This window comes from Typopeltis vanoorti, chromosome 11, assembly GCF_054136105.1.
Source record: "Typopeltis vanoorti isolate ZY-2024b chromosome 11, IOZ_Tvanoo_1.0, whole genome shotgun sequence".
In the NCBI taxonomy this organism is placed as follows: domain Eukaryota; kingdom Metazoa; phylum Arthropoda; class Arachnida; order Uropygi; family Thelyphonidae; genus Typopeltis; species Typopeltis vanoorti.
Window position 1 is genome coordinate 46,759,631 of NC_143559.1, and position 22,928 is coordinate 46,782,558.

Sequence of the window (22,928 nt, forward strand, 5' to 3'; positions counted from 1 at the left end):
ATAATGGTTGTTTATCCTGATATTCAAAAAATGAGCTCAGGCAGAAATAGATAAAATTGTCGGTAAGGAAAGAATGCCATCTTGGGAGGACCGTCTTCATCTTCCAGATATACAAGCGATTTTGCTGGAAGTGCCTAGATGGAAGATGATTACTCCACTAAATCTACAAATGGTGCAAGTTTCCCTTACGAAATGAAAATCAAGAAATTTCCTCATTTAATTTGCACAGTACACAATTTTCTTATGATTATTATATGATTTGTTTATGTTTATAATAATTTAAGTAATATTATTTGCCTTTAGGATTACATTCTGTATAACAGATCTTAGCGGCATTTAATATTGATGAAGTATTTTTCGAAATTTAATCTTGTAGCGTTTAGCTTTTTTGTTCGTAACTTTGACTTGCATATTTGAGCGATATTCTTAAGAAAAAAATTAAAGCGTATCATAGTACTTAAACTGAAAACTGTAGTAAATTATAATAAGATGGATCAGTCAAATGCTGGGACGTCGGGAACAAATTCCCCTCACTCTGAATTCTGTTAGAAAAGTATATTTTCGATTTCCTAACCATAAATACCAATAAAAAACATAGCACTTCATTATGCTAGCTACAAACTATTCTGCTGTCTTTCTTGTTTTTTTGCATCAATATTTTTATTTATCTAAAAGGAGCGGTTTATTTTATTTACAAAATCTGACTTCTTATTTGTTTTTCTTTCTAATTCGTGATACTTGCGAAAATCCCTAGAATGAGGGAGTGAAGTGAATGTAGGTACAATCAGACATATATGGGATGTTGTTGTAGACCAAGGAATATAAAAAGTGATGAGAAGGAGTTATTTAGGCAAATTAGTTGGGTGAGTGGAAAACTCCTGATCATTATTGGCAAATTTCAGCTGAGTATATAGAGTGGATAGACGAAGTATCATATGGTAATAAGGAAATGGATTTTCAGAATTCTCCAGAGACGACTATCTTAGACAGCATTTGTTGTAGGCAACGCAAGGATTTATAGTTTTTGCCTTGGTTTCTAGCGTGAGGATTTGATTATGATTGAAATTTCAGTTAGCCTCTGCTTGGTGACAGTGACCATGTAGTTTTGATTCGAGGTTTGTACAGATATGCGAATGGGAATACAGAGTTGTCCGACTGTTGTATTCCCTTTCATATTTTTCAATATGGTGAACACCTCCTCTTCATTTTGTCACATTTTGTCTCTGTCACATCAGCAACTGCAATATCCCCACCTGGGTGATACACCTTTGCAAAATGATCACTCAGTATAAACTATTTCTTTTGCCTTTATTAACTTCCTGCCATGAGCTTGTTTAAAATCATTCTACTATAGTCATTTTTCCTCTTACTTGCTACATAATGAAAACAATCCTTTGAATTCACTTCGGCTTGCTTCGCTGCCTTTCTCTCATAAATTTTCATCTGTTTTGCTTGATGAAGTTTATCATGTGATCCTTCATTAAAAATGTTGTAATACCGTTAGTCAGCACTTTTAATAACCATTGTTTGCACTACCTGAATAGCCGTGACTACGTTGAATGCAATATACCTATCACCAAGGAATGATTACGAATATCACATTATGTTTCGTCTCTGATAACCTATCACTCTTCAATCATAATACGAAGGTTATTTCAAAGTAATCAATACATTTTACTACTTTTGTTAAGGCGAACATTAAATTAACAAAATATATTTATAATACTTCAATCTAATGGCCATTTCTGCTTATTGATCTTTCTCAACGTTTCAGCAAGTCTTTTATTCCGAATTTTATTCAGAATCTTGCTTATAACTGAAGTGAAAGTGTCAACTGTTGCATTATTCGATTAGCCATGCATGCGCGATATTTAGAATGAATTAATCAGTATCGAAACAGTCGTCGGTAAGACAAAGAGTAAGACGTTTGATCATCTGTAGGCACTAACAATAATTTTAAGAACTCGTAGATTTCTTATTCTTAGAATTAAGCCTTGTTTTTTTTTTTTTATCTAACTTTAGTAGTTCACAATACTGACATCAGATAGCACCAAAAATCTAGATAACATCAAACGATAATTGGTAGTGGCGTAACATTCCAGAAGATAACGGGAAAGTATTAATAATCGAAATGTAATCAGAGCACACACACGTTTTATCAAGTGAAAGCGCTGGCGATTTGAGAGGAAAGTGTGTTTGTTGTGTATTGATTTATTTAATTTCTTGAACAACAACCGAAAAGTGTAGGAAATATGCTAACCACAGTTGTAAATTTCACCAAGGACTATTTTACACTATCTACCATCACTGTGTTTATAATCGTCCTGTGCGGATATATTGTATTTCCACGCCTAAATCGAAGACAAAAGCTTCCTCCTGGTCCATTCGGCCTGCCTGTTGTGGGATTTTATCCTTTTCTTAAAAAAAATGCACATTTGCAAATAGCTAAACTTGCCGAGAAATATGACAAAGTTCTTAGGTAAGAAAGCAATATTACTCATTACAATATGAAATCGAAGGCATCATGTTCTTTTTACATCTTGCAAGGTTTACCCCGTATTATGGCGGCAATGCATACTGCTGATTGTTTATAAAAATGATTGAAACTTTTATGTATATATATTTAGAGGATAATATTACATAGTTTTATGATATTTATCGACAGGATGTTAGATATATTTCCGTGAAAACAGCAACTACTAAATATTAAATCTAATTACTATTACTGTCACTTAATTACTATTTTAATCTTTGAAAGATAAATAAGCAGCAAATACTGGGAATTAGAATTTCCTGAAAAAATATAAATTAAGAGTGTTATAAAATATATTTCTTTTAATATTTGTGATTTATTTTCTTCTAGTATGTATATTGGAAGTCGTTACGTTGTATTCTTAAACGATTTTGAAAGTGTGAAAACAGCAATGAGCAGTTCGAATTTTTTAGGAAGACCTATCCCAAATCAAATGCAAATTCTTCCTGGAGGCAAAAGTAAGAAGAAAATGTACTGGTTTTTATTTCACTTGATTATCATTCAAAATTAAAACTTTTTTTTTAAATATGGCTAAAAACAGTAATTTACAAAACATTAATTGATAATGGTTTCAATTTACAGAATTTTAAAAAATAACGGCACGAATTTTTTTAAAAATTGAATTGTCCTTATTATCTTATTATCATATAAATATTTCATAACTTTTGCTAAGAAAAATAAGCCGTGTGTAGAAACTGACCATACCACCTGAGATTAGCAGAGCTAATCTCAGGTGGTATGGTCACTTAAACAGGAAAGATTAGCAAAACATGTGTTCTTTGCCAGGTTGGCAAAGAAAAAAGTCCCAGTAGAAAACCAATATAGAGGCGTAATGAAACGGTAAAAAGTGCCTTAGAAGTAGAAATATGAGATCTGACAATGTTGGAGTCTTCAAAGGTAATTGATTGATTTGGAGAAAAATTGTAGAAGGAAGTTAGTAATGATGTAAATATGTGCAGGATATGATAGTACTATCATATCCTGTACACCCGTTGAGGGTAAATGTCAGGAATTTGATGATGATAAATCGCATTTATTTAGTATAGTATGTAATATAGTTCTTAGCTTTACAAAAGTGAATGAAATACCTTTTTTTACTATTATCTATTTATTTTATTTTTTCTTTTTAAATATGTATTATAATTAAACACAGGTTTAGCGTCAGAAAGTGGTTTCGAATGGCAAGAACACCGAAGATTCTCGCTTCATGTACTTCGTGACTTGGGGTTTGGCAAAGGTCAAATGGAAGAGCGAATAAAGGTAAGTTTTCTAATTTAATAACTTCACTTAAGATAACTAGTGTGTGTGTGTGTGTGTGTGTGTGTGTGCGTGTGTGTGTAACATATCTTCAGTTATCTGAAGTTTCGATAATTAATTAAAATATTAAGGAAATTATTCAAGTAATCACACATATGTAATTATTAACGTGCTTATATAGAGTAACTGATATTCATCTGTTGACATCGGTGACAGCTGAACGTAGTCTATTAACGAATAATGCCTTTTATGTGAGGTATTCCAGCAGACAATGGTCACCATGTAGCGATCCTCGTTACTAGAAGGAATATATTATGTCTGAAATATTTTTAGTTGTGCGGTTGAAATGAGCTTGTTGGTTATAAAATCCCGGTTTTCGGAAGACAGACGAGACGTGAAGACTTTTTCACTATTCGATAACTATATGTAGTATATTGCTGTTTGGAAAACAAAATCTTCCATGCTATAAATTATGATTATCCATCAGCTTTAATACTAATGTAAGGTATCCTGTGTCTAAGGTTACGTTTTAATTTGGACAGTTTAGGTATTTGCAAAAATTATCCCGGCATCCCCCAGAAGTGAATTCAGAATTGCAAATAAAACCATATATCACATTGTTTTTCAATATTCGATTCTAAAAATGTTTTCATGTAACATTTATAAAATAACGAACTGTTGTCGACCTGAGGGCTCCTGCTCTACAACTCCGTCTCCATCATTCAATCACAAACTGACCGCAACTACACCAACGCCACCTATCGCCGACCACCACCGCTGATATTTCCACAGACAATCACAAACATCCATACCCACGGCAAGATTCGTACCCGCAGCGTTTTAAGTGGAGGGCGGATACCCTGTCCACTCGGCCAACCAGGACGGAAAGTTACATTCCAACCAGGAATGTTACATTGAACGTGCTAGCAAATTTCGTTTCTAACAGGATCATAATGAAACACATTTCTTTTGAGAATATGAAAATTATCATTGAATTTAGTTTAGCACTATCTGGTACCAGTGTGATTCATGGCATGATCTCTTTAATGAGTTCATCATGGAGGAAGAATAAAAATAGAATGCATATTGAAACATTATAATCATAAAAATGTTTCAAAGGAATGAAATTCAATACTTTTGACGAGTTTGTGAATAAAGAAAAATCAATATTAACACCGATACATTCTTTATAAAAGTGTATATTAGACAAGAACGCAAATCAAATTCATCAGGACCTAGAACAAAACTCCAAAATAAAAACAAGCAGGTGGAACTTCTGGTGAGGCAATTTTTGAGGTTTCTGTTAAGACTTTACTTTAAATTTAGCTTTATTATTGTTAAAATAATAATCTGAATTTATTATTTTTATTTGATTAGTTCACATTTTCCCAATTTATCCATTTATTATCTATTTAACACGTTTTTCAATTATGCGCTCTCTATATTTAATTATCTTAATGCCTAGCATTTTCAGAAAGGCTGCCTATATTTTATCATAAATAGAAGGTAATCGTATTCTCAGTGCGCTTCTATCTCACAATAACACGGATGGAGTCACTTATTATCAGCATGCGTTGCTCGTAAAATTCCATTCATATTTCTATAATAATAACTAACATCAGTTAGCGTCCAAACTAGATAACTGGGAGGGGACCTACACGACATCTATAAGTCATTGTTCCTTAAAAACCATCCATTCTCTGGAAAACCCACTACAAGTTTTCTTTCAACTTTAGTATTCCTCAGAACAGGTTAAGAAAAATCCATTAAGCAATGAGAAGAATCGAGATGGGATTTTGACTCAATATCCAAACTTCACCTTCTCATGGGATATATATTATTAAATGTCCACACGGATGCTGAGAGGACTGGGCTGGCTGACACTTTGGGACTTAAACGAAGAAATTGTATTCAGTATTGGCTTAAATCACAAGCAACAATTAGGGACCAACATTATAAAATGCAATTTCAGCTAAGTTGCCGTACAAACAATGTCGAGGCAATTTTCTTCATGGTATCACAAGGAACACAACTTGATCTGAAGACACTGTCATAAACAAGAAGTATCTGCTGAAAAAAATTTGAAACTAGCAGAAACATTAGAGGCATAACTTGCCGACCTATTTGAAGTTATCGAAACACTTTTTAAAACGGGAAATTGAAAAATTATCACACAAAGAACTGTAATAAGGAATTTATTTATTAAGTACATGAATTTATCGAGACATTTAAGAAGGCACTGATATATAAAACAAAGACACGATGGTACCTCATGGTGATCAAAACAGTAGAGCAGAAATGTTGTGGGAAATTCTGGTAAAAAACAGAGCATATCTAATCATAACCGTAAGTATCTACTGGAATTTTTTTCACGACATGAACCAATCATTATTATTTCCATGTTACAGCACCGAGATATATAAAAAAAATTAAATAGAAAGAAGAGATCAGAAGTAAAAATTCTCAATGAATATGCTATTATTGTAGTTATTATGTTATTATCATAAAGCTCGTACAGGACACGTGAGTGTACAATGCAGCTGAAATAGGAGATGATATAATCAGTTAGCTTTGTACAGAATGAAAATTTTGCCAATTTCTAAATTTGGCGATGTAAAATGACGATAGCTTTCAGAAAAAAATGTCCATTCAAATATCCAAATATGAATGGAGAACAAGCCATTGAGCCTTAGTAAAAAATTTGAATAATATATCGACTCTTCCAGCCAGAGATGGATGTAATGAAGTTCACCGCAAGGATAAAAAAGAAAATTGCTAACTGCCCGGTGGAATTAAGAAATTAAACAGACTGTCCAGCAAAAGAAGAAAATAATCGAAAGTATAATAAGTAAGTGCTGAATAATAAGTTATTTAGCAAGTGCCTTCAGGAAATCGATAAAAAAAAACCATGCCAGAAAGTAAAAAATCTCAGTTTTTGAAATAAAACTTAGTTTTAAGAATTTTCGAATGTTGGAGACAAATTAATTTGCATGTTGTATACCAGTATGTACAAATACATAAAAAAGGAAGATTTTTAATATTTTTTCAAGACTGCCAAATTGAAGCAAAAGGCGCCTCGTATTAATAAACTCAGGGAAATTTTGTGTATATATATATATATATATATAATGATTATAACCCACTAGAATTGGTGAGTTATAACCAGCCTTTACTTAAGGCTGAGGATGCAAATCAAGCTAGCATGAATATTATATATATTATATATGCACACACACACACACACACACACACACACACACACACACACACACACACACACACACACACACACACACACACACACACACACACACACACACACACACACACACACACACACAGTTTCTGTCATTGAAGCTTAAAATCGAGTATTAAGTTAGATGACATATTACAAACGAATGAATTTGGTTTATATAACTAAAGTGAGTAACATAATATATGTTTCGGTTTCTATCAATAATTATGTTTTTTATTACAGGACGAAATATGTGTCTTTATTAAGACAATCGAAGCTATCGATGGTAAACCAAAAGAAATATATTCCAGTATTCTTCGCAGTACCATCAACAACATCACTTCGATGGTTTTCGGAAAACAATTGGAAGAAACAAAACAGAAATTTATTCAAGAATTAATGACTTCTGTAAACGACTCCTTTGCAGAATTTGATTTGCCTACTTATTTTCCTTGGCTATCTCCTTTATTATTCACCGTGTTTAAATTTTTGCCAGAAATCAAGTTTTTTAAAATATTTGATTCATTTGTCGGGTAAGTATAGACTAGTTTTAAAATGTACATCATGTATTTTTGATTGTTATTTTGTTTATTTTTTTAGTTGTTTCCACTAATTAAGATTTTCACCATTACGACACACAGTATATTATGAATAATAACGAAAATTATCATAGTAAGTAAAATAAATATGATTTTTTTATTAATTTAAATATCGTAATAAGAACTTTGTGATAGTAATGATTTTGGAAGTCATTTTCAATATATATAATAAGCGTAATTATTGCTGGTTTTAGTTGTTGTTAAATAATTCCAGTGTCGAGTATTATGTTCAAGAGTCTCAGAACTACTGTATAGTATTTATTTGTTCAAGGTGCGTTAAAAGATTTGTCAGCCTTATTTTGTTTTTGAGTATTCTTTGTATTTGAGTATTTGAGTATTCCTTGAGTATTCTTTGTATTTGAGTATTTGAGTATTCCTTGAGTATTCTTTGTTTTTAGCTGTAAGAGCTCTTCCTTCAGTTTCTGTTTTGTTATGGACAATCCATGGTTTGCTGTTGACTTTGTTGTTGATCATTTTTTGTTGATCGATAGTAGATTATCATTTTTAGTTGTTTGATATTGTTTATGAAGGAGGAGCTGAATAGGTCTTCTAGTTCCTTTTGGTGCATATCCTCACCAAAGCTTTTTGAGATAAAATCTTGTGCTGAAGTTGCTTTTTTCTAGTTAGTAATTCGTTAAGTGCAGCCATGCTTGCTTCATGTTGTCAGGGCAGGCGGAAGCGGGAATTCACACATGCGGTGCATGCGGGCGTCGCTACGTAGGGGTTGACGCCGCCGGGGCACAAACACGCCCGGATCGTTACAGGGACGATTAAATAGAAATTGCATGCGGGCAGCAAAGACCCTAGCGCCGCCATTGCATATTGTACTTATATTATGTAAATTTTTGGAAGTAGTAATGTCTTTTTGCCGAACGAATTTTTGTTGTTAGTTGATTTCTTGAACTTTAATATAATGTTTGTAGATGAGTGCTACTGGGTGATGTTACAGTAATACTATTTAGAATGCTGCCATTTATCCTAGATTATTGTCGATTTGTCGCCTAGTTTGTGTCGACTTTGTTCTTTATTTTGTATATTTCTGTGAACATTATTTGGAAGTTAGCCATTATTCTAATTCATGCAGAAAACTGAGTGGATTATTATCTGGGGGGTCTGTATGTTATATTTATTGTGCACTTGATGCTATGTTTGTTACTATTTGTGATTTCCAAAATTATTGTTTCCTTATGTTCGAAACGAGTTTGTTTTTCGGTCACAGCGTATTTTTCTTTGATAATGGCATGATACCACCTCCTCTTTTGTTTGGTCTGCATAAGTTGTAGGTATAGTAGTAATTCATTTTGAATGCATATTGTAGCTCAGTGGATGTGGCGTTTGCACACCACGGCGCTTGACCGCACAAAGGAAGACTTCTTTATTTCGAATCTAGTTGGCGACTAGAAGAAAATTTTCTGAGCCTTTGTTTGACAGCTTCCCGAGTTAGTCGATCTCTGGCACAGGCAATTGGGTTTTATCTCCGGTTTTAAGTCGCGTAAACTCAAGAAAATCGACCGAAGAACCCACATCATTTCAGACATTAATTACGAGTGTTAGGGTTAGGGACCACCAGATGGCGGCATTTGTTGAACCGTCACTCTTCACTGTGTGCCGCTTAATTAGTGATAGTCTTGGGCCAGCTATCTCTGATTGGGTACCAGTGGAGATTGAACTGTCCACTCAGTCTCCAAAAAGTTAGATAGGGCTAAAACGTCCTCTCCTACTCCTTATATACGGGATATTAAAAAGGCGGTAGCTGATTTTTTTTTGAAGTTTCTTTGTCGTATATGGCAGCTTCTGTCAGTATTAGTAGTCCATGTTTGTCAAGGATAGCCTGTGTAGCTCAGCAGAAATGGCGTTTCCACATTCACTTGACTGCACGAAGAAAGACATAAGTTCGAGTTTAGTCGCCGACTGCAGGAACATTTTTAAATCAATGTTTAGACAGGCTCCCAAGTTAGTCGATCTCTGGCACGGGCAAACGGGTTTTTTCTCCTGGAAACTCGGGTTTTTCGTCCCGTAAACTCAAGAAAATCAGCCGTCGAACCCACACTTTCTCAGACAATAAAAATATTCTGTTAGGGTTAGGAAGCACGACATGGCGGCACTTGCAAGCCGCTTTCTTCACTGTGTACAGATCAATGTGATAACCTTGGACCAGCTATCTCTGATCGCCTACCAGTGAAGATTAACTGCTAACTCAGTCTCCAAAACTTAGACGTGACTTAAATTACCTCGCCTACTCCCTATACGTGAACAAAAAAGCGGTAGCTGATGATTAATATGCGGTTCTAATCCTGTTTTTTCCTCCATACATTGCTTATCTTACTACAGACTTTTCTAACAAATATGGAATTGAAATCATTGTCATGATATGAATTATTTCGAGATCAACTGGTTTGCTTAGTTTTATATTTCTTATCTTGTTATCCTTTCCCTCCTCTTTTATCTTGCGATGTCGAGGACTTTCTATTCATTTAGTCTCTACCGTATCGAGGATAACGTGGTTAGCTCTGTGCTTTCCGGTGTGTCCTATTTCTGTAGATAGGTGTTTACGGATCGATCTACCTGTTCTCTGGGACGAAAAACCAGAGTTTCCGCTGGGTTCAATTCCTCACGTCACTGACAGGAATCGAACCCAGGTCTTTATGATAAAAGGGCTTCGTCTATACTGATTGAGCTATGGAAGCTCGAGTTTTTATTTAGAAAACTATATTTCTCTACTTAACAATGAAATCGCCTGTTTTTTTTTCGTTGGGGGGGGGAGAATTAATGAATGTTACACATGTGCTATTTTCGTTACTGTTGATATCTTAAATATTGTCCACTACGCATCTGATGAATTCAGATGCGTGTTCTATCAGCGGTGATTTTCTATTTCACAGGCCTTTTTTGGTCTTTATAGCTTTGATATCAGTCATATTGTATACATTTGTGAACATTTCATTAAGCAGTTGTTTGCTATCTTTTCGCATGTGTTTTTATTTATGGTTTTTTTCCCTGTGATCTTCGATTGATTTCGATGGAAAATCGGCAGTGGCCTTGATAGATTTCGATAGAAAATCCGAGTGCATGGGAAACGATAGGAGACCAAAATCCTTACCTATTGAATGAATTCCTCATTTCGGTGACTGCTTTTGAGTTCAAAAATAGATATTTCTAAGGCTGCCTCCTGAAACGTTTGACTGCCTTAATGCGCCATGAATTTCGGAGTTTTTATTATTGTAGTTGTTGCTGTTCATTTATTTTATTGTTTGTTAAATGGGTAGGTCTCTGGAGTATAAAGATTCATACTCATTACTCACAAGTAAGATTCACAATATACCATTCATATTTTCCACATGCACTCAAAATGTTGAGTCATAAAATAACCATTAATCACACAACACCTATCATACCATCATGCAACACCTATTTCGAGATAATCTAGATATTAATTCTTTATTCCACTTAAATTATGAATATTCCTTTTTCAGATAACTTACTAATTGTCATATGCGCATCTCTCAGTATTGTGTTAAATTCTTGTTCCGATTATGTAATTTAATAAAGAATTTTACTGAATTTTAGTATAGTGATTATGCTGTTATATAGACAGCGCATAATAATGACCAATACACTACTTTTGTTTTGTTTTTCACTATTGTAAACAAAAATTAACAATAATCACATTCGTAAGTGTAATCTGATTTCTTCCGAACACAGGGGAGTCATATATATATATATATATATATATATGTAATTTTCATTATTTTTGTAAGTATTCAAATTCTAAAATTTCCAAGTTTAAAACAGTCTGTAAATAATCGGCGAAAAAGAAAATTGTAGTTACTTTATGGGTATATTTCGAGAAATTTATCTACAAATGCTAAACGATTTCCATTGTTCTTTATAGGAATGAAGTCGAGTGCACGAAAAAGAATTTAGACATCAATTCTGTTGGAAATTATATCGATGGATTTGTGGCGGAAATGAAGAAACGAGAAAATGACCCAAATAGTTCTTTTACCGGTAAGTATGTATAATAGAAATGAAATTATTCATATTTATATCATTATTACTTCTGTATCTGAGAAAAATTTTCAAAATATGATTGTTTGCAAATACTTTTATCTTCTTTAAGGCATCGACCTATAAGGTTTTCAAAGTTTTGTCCTCTATTACTCTAGATATCTAGCCGAATGTTAGTTATAGGAATTTTAGATCATTTTCTGCTTCTTTTCCGAAGATAAATTCTGGTTCATAACCTTTCAACTCTAAACGTCAACATCGAATTCCAATGTATACAAGAAAATTAATACTAGTTAAGCTTAACCACATTACTTTTGTCTATTTTGTCTATTACACCGCAAAAATACATTTATGTAAAACACTGAAGGAAGGGATCAGTGGCCTTGATATTTTCAATAAAGTTTAGTACTGAAAAAAAAACAGCAAAAAACTTTTCACTTTTTTATGTTCCTTAATAGCTGTTTCTTTATCATGACGATATGCTTTTAGCTATTGTCGTCAGAATTCAAATTAATAACTCAGGATATAGTGTGGGACTCATTGGTCGAGTGTTCAACCTACTTGCTCTCTAACCAAAAGGCTGAGGGTTTCAATCAATTGTGGACATGGATATGTTGACAATGGATGGACATCGTCCACCTAAAGATTTTTCTTTAGGTGGGCGATGAATTTAATCGTTTCTCTTATTGAAGATCTCAAGTGACTTGAAAATTGTGTGTTTTGACTCAGAAGCAGTGTTTCCAGATTTTAATAATAAATAAATAAATAAAATAATTAAAGATAGTGCAGAATTTAAAAAACTTTAATCTGTCCAGGGGACTATTGTTTTATGGGATTTACCATTTTCGGTGTTTAGAAGACATTTTTACGGGGGTGGATGATGGATACACATATTGCGTTATGACGCCATTTAATGAAAATGCTAACAAATGGTTGATTAGAAATGAATCTCATCATAACACTAATTACGGGTATAGACTAAACTAAACTCTAAACTATGTCCCCAGAGAAGGAAGACGTCATCAATGTAACGTAACCACAGTTTAGGTTTTAAAGTAGCTGAAGAAATAGCTTTCTCTTCAAAATCTTCTAGAAAAAAATCTCCATGAAAGTCCATGTTTTTTACCTTGTTATTTTTATAACGCTTATATTTCTTCTTTCTCACCTGAAGAATTCGGAGCACCGATGAAACTAGTCGTGATTTATTAAAGTTTTTTGTTATACTTTCTCGGGTTCTAGTCAGTTAACTTAATTTTATATGCACCACCTTTAGACTTGAACTACGTTCAGGAGCAAACTTAACTGTTTGCTTACTTGGGATTAGGAGTAAAATAACTAAGTTTATAAAATTACTTAGTAACCCTAATATACATTACCCAAGTTAAAAAAAAAACTAATTTACATATACAATTTCAGACCAAAAAACTGTCTTAAATCCTGAAAAATGCAAAACGTACTTCCCTGAATATTTTCAATTTCAACTTCCTTAATGCTTCCTCAGTCTCTACAATTCCTATTATCTCTTTAATTTCTATATTCCTTTAATATTATTTCTTCTATTGCTTTGTCTTTGCTTATGAGATCCCTAAAATAATAGATTAGTGAAGACATCTCTATCTCCATGTTAAATTTCGATGGTTTTGTTTATTTTTCCAAACTATTCAATCATTCTGATGAATTTATTTTTTTGTGTTTAATTTTATGGCATTGTTACTGGCTGATGTTTGATGATAACGAGATTGTTTCGATGATAAAATGATATATATTCTAGTTTTCTCAACTTTGTAATTAATGAGTTTGTGTATATACTTTAATTAGTTTATTTACTTACTGCATGTTAAAAGAGCGAAATTATTTTTGTAATTTTTTTATGTTAAGGAACAAGATATTAAGTGTGTGTAATAAATAAATGGTAAATTTCTTAAAATAAAATAAATTATAAGGAAATAAATAAATAAATAAACAGAACTTGATTTCGACGAATGATTCCAATAGTTTTTTTTTTTTTTCACTCAGAAAACATGTTAACAGGAAATGTTGGAGTACTATTTGGAGCAGGGAGCAACACCACAGCTTTATCACTTACGTGGGCTCTTTTGACAATGGCGACTTATCCTGATATCCAGAAACGAGCCCAGGCGGAAATAGATGAAGTTGTGGGCAATGAAAGAATGCCATTTTGGGAGGACCGTCTTCATCTTCCCTATATTCAAGCGATTTTGCTGGAAGTGTCCAGATGGAAGACGATTATTCCACTAAATCTACAGAGAGTGTAAGTTTCCCCATACGGAATGAAAGTTTTAAATATTTCTCAGTTGGTTTACATAATGCAAAACTAACTGAGAAATTAATCATGCAGTAATGATTACTATATCATTCCTGCATGATTATGATTATTTTTGTTGTATATTGGAGGGCAATTCTCAAGAAAATAGAACGCAAATATATTATAGTATTTAACTGAAAAGTATAATAAATATAGTAAGATGGATCAGAGAAATATTTTGTTACATGTTTTTAAAATTATTATGATTAGGACAATGTAATAGTATAATTAATGTTAAAATTAATACTAATCCTAACAAAGACAATTTACAGTTACAGTTTTACATTAAAACAGTTAAAGAGCTATTTTTGCATTTTGTCATCTACATTTTAATTTCAGAATTCATTTTTATTCACTACTCACATTTACAGTTATTTTTTTATTAACATGGAATAGATGATGCAAAATGCATTAATATCGCTTTTCACAATAATAATGAAAATAAAAAAAAATCGGCAGTAACAATGAATAATGAAACTTTACAATTCTGTTCTAACCATGTGTAAAAGTGAAAGTCAAGTACATCACTTTACTTTCACTTTTCATTAGCTCTAGGAGAATGTCACATGTTTTATAATAATGAGGTAACAGTGCTCTAATTTCATACATTTCACTTTTCACTCTTAATAGCTTTATAATTTGCATAATGTGGAATTCATAGAACAGAATAATAACGATCAGAGTAATCGTTTTCAAATACAGTTCACAGTTACGCAAGGTAGTCAATATGATTATATGCTGTATTTTACATTTTATTATGTATATATTTATTTCCCGTTTTTAATTCGACAAATTCGACAAATCATTAATAAAACGCTGTTTACATTTAGACTATTCACATATTATATTTTCAGTTTAGTACAGAATGTTGTACAATAACAAAAACAACAACAATAATAATAAATATCATTATTATTATTATCAGTTAATGTATTGTGACTTTGAAATTTAAATGCTTCCATCCATGCGTCCATTTTCAAGGCCCACCTTTCCTAATTGAGTTGTGGGAGCAGCAACTGCAAGTGGGGGGGGACTTCCAATGGTCACGATTCTCTGCCACCAAACTCAGGTGTTCTGGTGTGTCCACCCAAGGTTTTGGATATAATTTATCCAGCCAGTCCTTGGCCTTCCACGTGCCTTCCCACCCTCTGGCTTTGCAAAGTGGGCCTGCTGAGGAAGCCTCTCTTGTGGCATTCTGACCAGATGTCTGTAACATCGTTACTGTGATATCTCAACACGGAGAAGCAGCGGTTGAGTATTGAGGGTTTCCCAAATTGCAGAGCTTCTGATTCTGTCGAGTCTTATCAGCCTCGCAATCCCCCGAAGGAACCTCATTTCAGCCGCATAGATTCGTGTCCGCATTCTTTCGGTCATTACCCAGCTCTCATAACCATAGGTGAGGATGGGGACACAGACTGTATTGAAGACAGCCAAATTTGCCTTCTGGCTTAACGCCCGCTTTAGTAATACCGAATGGCCACGCTCCCGCAATATTTCGCTTGTTGAGCCAATTCGAATATCTATCTCTACGTCCCACTTTCCATCACTCGTGAATATGGGGCAACAAGGTCTAGGTCTCCTGTTTTTCCCGGGCAGCTTTTTTTTGGACCTGTTGGTTACACCAAGGTGACCTTTTTTCACTGTCCGACGCCACACCGAGCCGCTTTCTGCCACAGCATGAGAGTGCAGAGGCAGTGATAACTGTTCGGAACGGCTGCCACTCCTTCTCAACATCTGCAGTATGTTTGGGAATCTCTTTGAACCTGGAGGAGATGTTACTGTAGATTTCTTCCTCACAGCCTCATTTTTCAATGCCTTCCATTTCACGCGGTATAGCTGCATAGGTCTACCAGCGTTGATGGTAGCATTTGTTTTCCGTAGCTGTAGAGTGCACACAACAAGGTGATCAGTTGAAAGTTCTGCACCTCTCCTCACAGGAACATCCAGCACTGAGGAAAATAACTCTGGTAAGACTATTAAGAAGTCTATTAGAGACTCCTTTTCAATTGTATCCTTGTATCAAGTATACTTATGGATTTCTCGGTGCTGGAAGAAGGTATTCATTATGGATAACCTGTTAGTATAGAAGTCCAATAATTTCAACCCATTCGCGTTAAGGTCAGGGTCTCCGTTCATCCCAATCACACCCCTCCATGTCTGGTCATCTGTTCCAACATGTGCATTGAAGTCACCAATTAGCAGGACTGATTCCATGTCTGCGATATCAGTGTTAGCTCACCTGTATACTCACACAACGCCCTCTCTATATATACTACTACTAATATTAATAATAAGACCTACATTCAAAAACGTAATGCAAGTGAAAATAACTAAAAAGAAATTCTGGCTTGTTCTGTAAGTAGTGAAATGTTTGAACACAAATATACAAGCAATAATCCATTGAAACGTCGTTGAAATTCTAGGAACGTTGCTATGTGAAAAAACTAAAAGTCCATTTCATATAATAAATTAAATTAAGCAGCCTCAAGTTAGATTAACGAGTATTTATAATCGTTCAATGCAGATTTCATATAAAAATGATGACTGGTCATTCAAAACTGATTTGCAAAATTTGTGACGTCATTATCCTGAGAGTTTCATTGAAAAGAAATGTTACTCAATGAATCATCCAGAATTATTTTAAGAAACTTTGTTTTTATCATTTATTTTAATATGAAATTATGATATTTTTTAAAAATATGTTTCACTCTCTCCCTGCTGAATTTATGCATTTTGTTGCATATTCTATTCGTAATAAGCCTATATACTAAACGCATGCCACTCTGAGTCGAGTTGTGACAAGTTACAGATTTCTTCGTATATAAAAGTGGCTAATTAACTATTTATATAATATTACTCTTAACGACAACAATATTGTCACTAATTTGAAGACATTTTTGGAACAATAAAAATAATAATATCAGAAAATTAGCCGCAAAAATAATTAATTCCGATTTATTGTGGAACTGGACATTGGAACACAGATTTCGTTTTGTTATGATTTACTTTTAAATTGTAAAAATTAGTAGAGTGTGTGGTGTTAACTGATGACGGATAGGATCAGACGTATAGTGGGTTGTGGTTATTAGCCAGGGAATGTAGAGTGATAAGAAGGAAATGTTATAGGAACATTGGCTCGGTGATCATTTGAAGTGGGACATTTAGTTTAAATACAAGGTTTATAAAATCATAATTAATATGGCATCAAACAAATTGAAGGCAATTTGAAAGGAAATATATCATTGGTCATTGGCGCGCATTTAAAAATATACTTTTACATGTTATAAATTACTGCCATAATATATTTTTATCCATTTGATATAAAATTAATATAATCCGCTGTATTAATATGTAGCAACGTAATTCTCTGTTAAGCAAAACATAATTAAATGGGTACAAGATTGAATTAATCAAACTTTCAAAAAAAAGAAATTGATTAATTGCTGAAGTTGAAGAACTTAATCAATTATGTGCAGAAATGTTTACTATAATGTATTTTTTTTATATTTATATTTACAGAGCAGCCGAAGACTCAGCAATAGGAAAATATGATATCCCTAAGGGAAGTATAGTTCTCGTCAACATCTGGGCAGTTCATAATGATCCAAAATACTGGAAAAATCCAGAAAAATTCAGTCCAGACAGGTTTTTATCTTCAGATGGAAAAACAGTTAAAAAATTAGAATATCTCATTCCCTTTTCAATGGGTAAGTTCATTAAATTAGACAGTGTTTGTCTGTTAGCCATTTTTGCTGTTTAGATATATTAATCCAAGTGACTGTCGGTTTTAGCATTAATTCCATGATTACATGTGTGCGTGTGTGTGTAAACACATGCGATCTATGTGTGATCATGAAATTATTCTTGTCGGCCCCACCAATAAACAGGTAGGGTGGATTTGTCGGGCCCTTTCATAACACGAGGATTAGAGGATCGGTTAATAAAAATTGGTTTTGTCATCATTTAATCACTTAATGCGTTACTTCAAAACAGTAGAGTAATTCTATTTTTGGAAACTTTGAATCCAGGAGCTGATCTTTCATTTTTCGAAATATAGGTGCGTTTTGGCACTTTTTTTCCAATATAACCCGACTTCTTCCGCAAACACCTGGTCTGCACAATAACCACTTTCTTCAATGATTTCTAAAAGTTCTGCTGGGTATTTCAGGGTAGTTTCTATGTCTGCTGATGCTGATTCGCCCTGGATTTTAAGATTATGCAAAGAAAACTTTTCGGAAAACTTTTAATGTTTTCGAACCAACCCTTACTGGCACAAAATGTATGCTGAGAGCTTTCTTCTGAAGAATCTTGATGATGTTTATAAACCTGGAGAGGTTTTTGTTTAATAAGATTTCCATCCAAAGTAATTTACTTTTGAGTGCAATATTTTATCCAAATCATTAGCGATTTCTCCATTTTTCCATTAGAATATAGCGTACACGAGCAAGGCGCTTTGCACTAACCGTTGACCCCGGAATAAACACTTTCTCAGATTTTATGTTTATTTTCTTTGATCCTTCGAATTGTTGATTCGTTTAAATTCAGAGTCCTTGCAACAACACCTGATTTGTCTTCTCCATTTTTAAACCGATCCAAGATTTTAATTTTTTTTTTCGAGAGAAATAATTTTTTTTTCAATATATTGTTTTTTTCCTTCTTGTTGCAGTATTCACGACCACTACTCTAAAAATTAATTTTTATAGAAAAAGCATTACAGTATATAATAATTATATATGTAGCTCACCAGAAAATAAGGTGCTCAGCTCGAGATTAACACAAGTATGATTTTTAATTATTTTAAAATACTTAGGTGGATGTGCGGTGTGAGCAGAAAGTATCGTCTGAGAAATTACTATGTGAGAGGAAAGGAGCGAAGATACAGGAGGCAAGGTTGAGATGGTTTAGTCATGTGATGAGGACGGAGAATGAATGTGTTGGAAGAAACGCCATGCAGATGGATGTGCAGGAGAGAAGGAAGCGACCTTCTGGCCAAAGAAGAGATGGAAGGAACTAGTGGAGGAGGACTTGAAGATGAAGAACGTGGATGTGGCTATAGACCAAGACAAGAGAATGTGGAGAAGACTCACCAAAAACAGCGACCCTACTTAAGTGGGACAAGCTACAGAAGAAGAAGAAGAAGAAGAAGAAGGTAGTGATGATTTTTAATGCGCTTTCCTGGCAAACAACGAAGACAAGGTGTTCAACAATAAACATTTTACGGAACACAATTGATATACATGCGTGCTAAAGGGTATTAACCCTAATATAAATTCGCAGATTATAACTACATGCGCGATACTGGCGGAGATAAATTTAACGAAGATAAAATTTGATTTTTAGGTCACGTAGTGAAGAATATATGAAAAATTAAGGCAACTACAATTTGTTGACCACGTTGTATAAGTACAACTTTATACGAGGATTAAGTGTATTTCTATTTTTAATTGCCTGAGCAATAAATTCTTTTTGTTCGTCCTTGCTTTTCTCAAGGAGCGATTTATAGTTTGTCTCAATGCCGTTCTACTAAAGACGTTCTGCACGTAACTCTCCCGGAATATAAAACACATATTGCTTTATTCTCTTTGTTAATAAAATTATGGAATTCGGTTGAAGAGAATTAGCATTTCAACTCAAACAAAAAATGTCTGCTTGCCTTTGTCTTAAGGCCGCACGATCTTTTGTTAATACTCCACCAATCATAGGCCAAATCTTCATAGCTGCTCTATATCTACTGGTCTACCTTTGCTGTCTGTTTCGCGCTATGCTTTCACTTCTCATTAGTCATTCGTGAAAGATTGTATCTTATGTACCTCAAGTCCAATTCTGTAAATTACTGATATTTTTTGCTTGGAATAATGGGAAAGAAGATGACGCTGTTTGAGTTATCTCGCACCACAAATTTTTAACTTTAATTACGGGGAGAAAAATTAGAATAATGTTCAAATAAATGCGAATAATAAACTTGAGTTGATTAATAAGCTTGTAAATAATGAAAAGTTTTGGTGACTATACTCAGTTGTTTTCTATCAGCAGAGTAATGACATTATGCCCCTCAGCCATTACTAGAGGTTCTTAACATCAGCTGTAGTTTCCAGCTGGTGGGCCTTGTTCCTACAGTAGACTTTGTTTGATATTAGTTTCTTTCGTGTAAAACAAAATTTAACTTCTACGTAATGTAACAATTTAAAAAAAGGTTGAATAATTTATAAACGTATAAAAGGATATCACCTGTAAATCGTTCACGTGCCAGCAAACTTCTCGGACATGCCACCTCTGGCATGGTGCCGTAGGTTCGCCATTTAGGTTTTAAGACATTAAAGTGTCTCAGTTATCTCAATTGTGAATTTAGAATATCTAAGCACATTTTAAACATTTTCGGCTTTTCTGTATAATTATTATTTTTTATACACATTTTTCTTGAAAATAAATTTCGTCGCAATTTTTTTTTTATACCTTTTTTAATTTTATTAATACTACACATACATGTTTTTATTCTGTTATATTAGCAAAAATAAATACCACTTCAAAAATTGGAAATGAAAAGATGAATTTTCATAAAAGAAATAACATGTCTAATTTTTCGACATGTAAAAATTAACAATCTCATCCTACAAGACAGAGTGACGTGTTTATCGGAATGGATTCTCCTTCTTCTGCCATGCGCAGAAGTGTCGATGGGTCTCGCATCTGTGGACGTGCAGTAAATCTGAAAAGAGGTCAATGTTTTATCAAATATTAAACTTCGATAAAGGATACTTTGGCATATAATAAGATTTTCCCTTTGTGTTGTTTCGAAAAGATGAATATCATGCGTATATGATTCTCACTACTGATGTCCATGGACGCTACAAAGAATGCTGAATGGTAATAAAGTGGTCATCATAAGCCACAGCTAATTATTCGCATTCTCGCGATAAAATAATCCAGAAGATTTTTATAAAAACAAATTGAGCAATTAAAGTTATTAGGTAGTTATGTGATAATGCAAAACGAAGTTTTAAAACACAACAGTATGTGCTAAAGAGAAATGAAGAAAACACCTTTGATATTGCGATTAAGAAAGGTAAAAAGTGTGAGATGTGAAAAGATGTAAATTCCGTAGATGATTTCGAACGATAAGCACATGAAGGGATTCAGAGAAACGATTGATGATCCTTATTTTTATGAGAATGAGACCTGTAAGAGACGGTAGTGGAGAGATGTGTTTTAAGTTAGTGAGCTTTCAAATATTCTTTAAAAAATGAAATCACCGTTTCATAAACGAGTAGCAATTTGACTACAAAATGCATTTTATTCTGTAACAAGAATACTGTATTTCATTTCTTTTGAAAAATAAAATATTATCAAAATTTATTGAAATAATAAATCAAAATAAAACATTCATATTCGCAATTATTTCTTTGTTATTTAGGGAAAAGGTCTTGTCCCGGTGAGAAAATGGCTCTCGTTTCAACCTTTTTATATTTTACAACCATCCTACAACAATTTGAGTTGAAATATCCAGGCGACTCATTGGCTGATTTTCGTCATCAGGTTGAAGTTGCTAGACTACCGACCCACTTTGAAATGGGTTTTATAAAAAGAAAATAGATTGAAATAATAATAATAATAATAATAATAATAATAATAATAATAATAATAATAAGGGAAAGAAAACAAGAAATCTTAAACTGCACTATATGTTACTTGTTCAAGTGCATTTTTAAATAATGGTTTACAATTTAAAAAACTAAGAACTAAAACTAGTTAATGCAATTTGCATAATTCAAAATTTTGATTATTACTGAATGCTTTTGGAATTCCATATGAAGACGTTTTATCATTTCTTTTGAAATGTATGGAAAAATACACATTTAGGAACTGTATTATTCATTACTTTTCTTGTTGTATTATAATTTACAATACTTAGAATCAACTAATAAATGTGATGGCAGACAACGTGAAATATTTAGTTTTCCATTTTTAAAATCATTTTATATCTTGTAGATTAGGATTGCTAATAGCATTACATTTGTCATAGTTCCCGCAACTGGGACATGTGCCAATACTTACCTTGACTATCCGACACATTATCACGGTGGGATAAAAGTACAGTGATCTAATGGTACACACCATGTGATGGATACAAGGCACTCTCTATTATGCTAGTTTCAAGGTATTTACTTCACAATAATAGAACTCGAAACTGAAACTAAGGAAATAAGAAGATTCGACGAATTCAGGAGTGCTAAAACAACCGTTTTTTTTTTTTTTGTAGACGTGGAGGGTATTCCATTTGAATGATTAAGAAATATCCGTTTTCATGACCAATGTAAAACTGTACTGTACCGTTTCTGTATCTACAAGGAGTACATCGCCAGAACACACTGCGGTTGTTATCTGGCTGCATTTTCCCTTTTCACTTCACTAACTCTAGTAAGATATTGCCAAATTTAATCTTCTCATATTCAGTGTCGGTAAAGGAGCGTATGCTCACGTGGACAATTCGAGTCACGGTTTGATTCAGTTCTGGAGATTCACTATCACGCATTAAAAGTCCATGAGGAAATATCAGGCTGTATTTATAGAGTGTGTCTGTGTGTGTGTGTGTGTCGCTTCCAGGAATCAATTAAACCACTTACCGAAGAACGCCGTGAAAGGGATTCAGTTGTCTTCCATGAGGACCCACTTTCAAAAGTAGTAGGTAGGCTACAAATAGAAACAGACGTTCAAATATATAATCATTCTATCATGAAGTACTTAAAATACAAAATAAGTGGTCAGCTCTTAGTGCTTAGTGGTCAGATCTAAGTACTTCATGTACTTAAAATACATGAAGTACTTAGAGCTGACCACTCTTTGATCAAAAGGAAAACGAAACATGTTAAGCTACACTGGCTCTCTAAATTAGAGATGGAAACAAGAAGTTCACCTGTATTTCCAACATATCACAATGTTTTGCATTTATAAATTAGAGACGGGTAAGTATTC

General features: G+C 33.5%; 1 protein-coding gene across 1 annotated transcript; it reads left to right on the forward strand.

Moving 5' to 3' along the window:
• The first annotated feature begins 2,210 nt into the window (after positions 1–2,210).
• On the forward strand, positions 2,211–21,548 carry LOC150101522 (vitamin D 25-hydroxylase-like). The gene is made up of 8 exons (XM_090400826.1): positions 2,211–2,479; positions 2,864–2,991; positions 3,687–3,793; positions 7,269–7,558; positions 11,517–11,632; positions 13,649–13,904; positions 17,478–17,665; positions 21,370–21,548. Exons 1-8 carry the CDS (start codon positions 2,253–2,255, stop codon positions 21,546–21,548), a joined length of 1,491 nt encoding a protein of 496 aa, XP_090256952.1. The 5' UTR covers positions 2,211–2,252.
• The last annotated feature ends 1,380 nt before the right edge of the window (positions 21,549–22,928 follow it).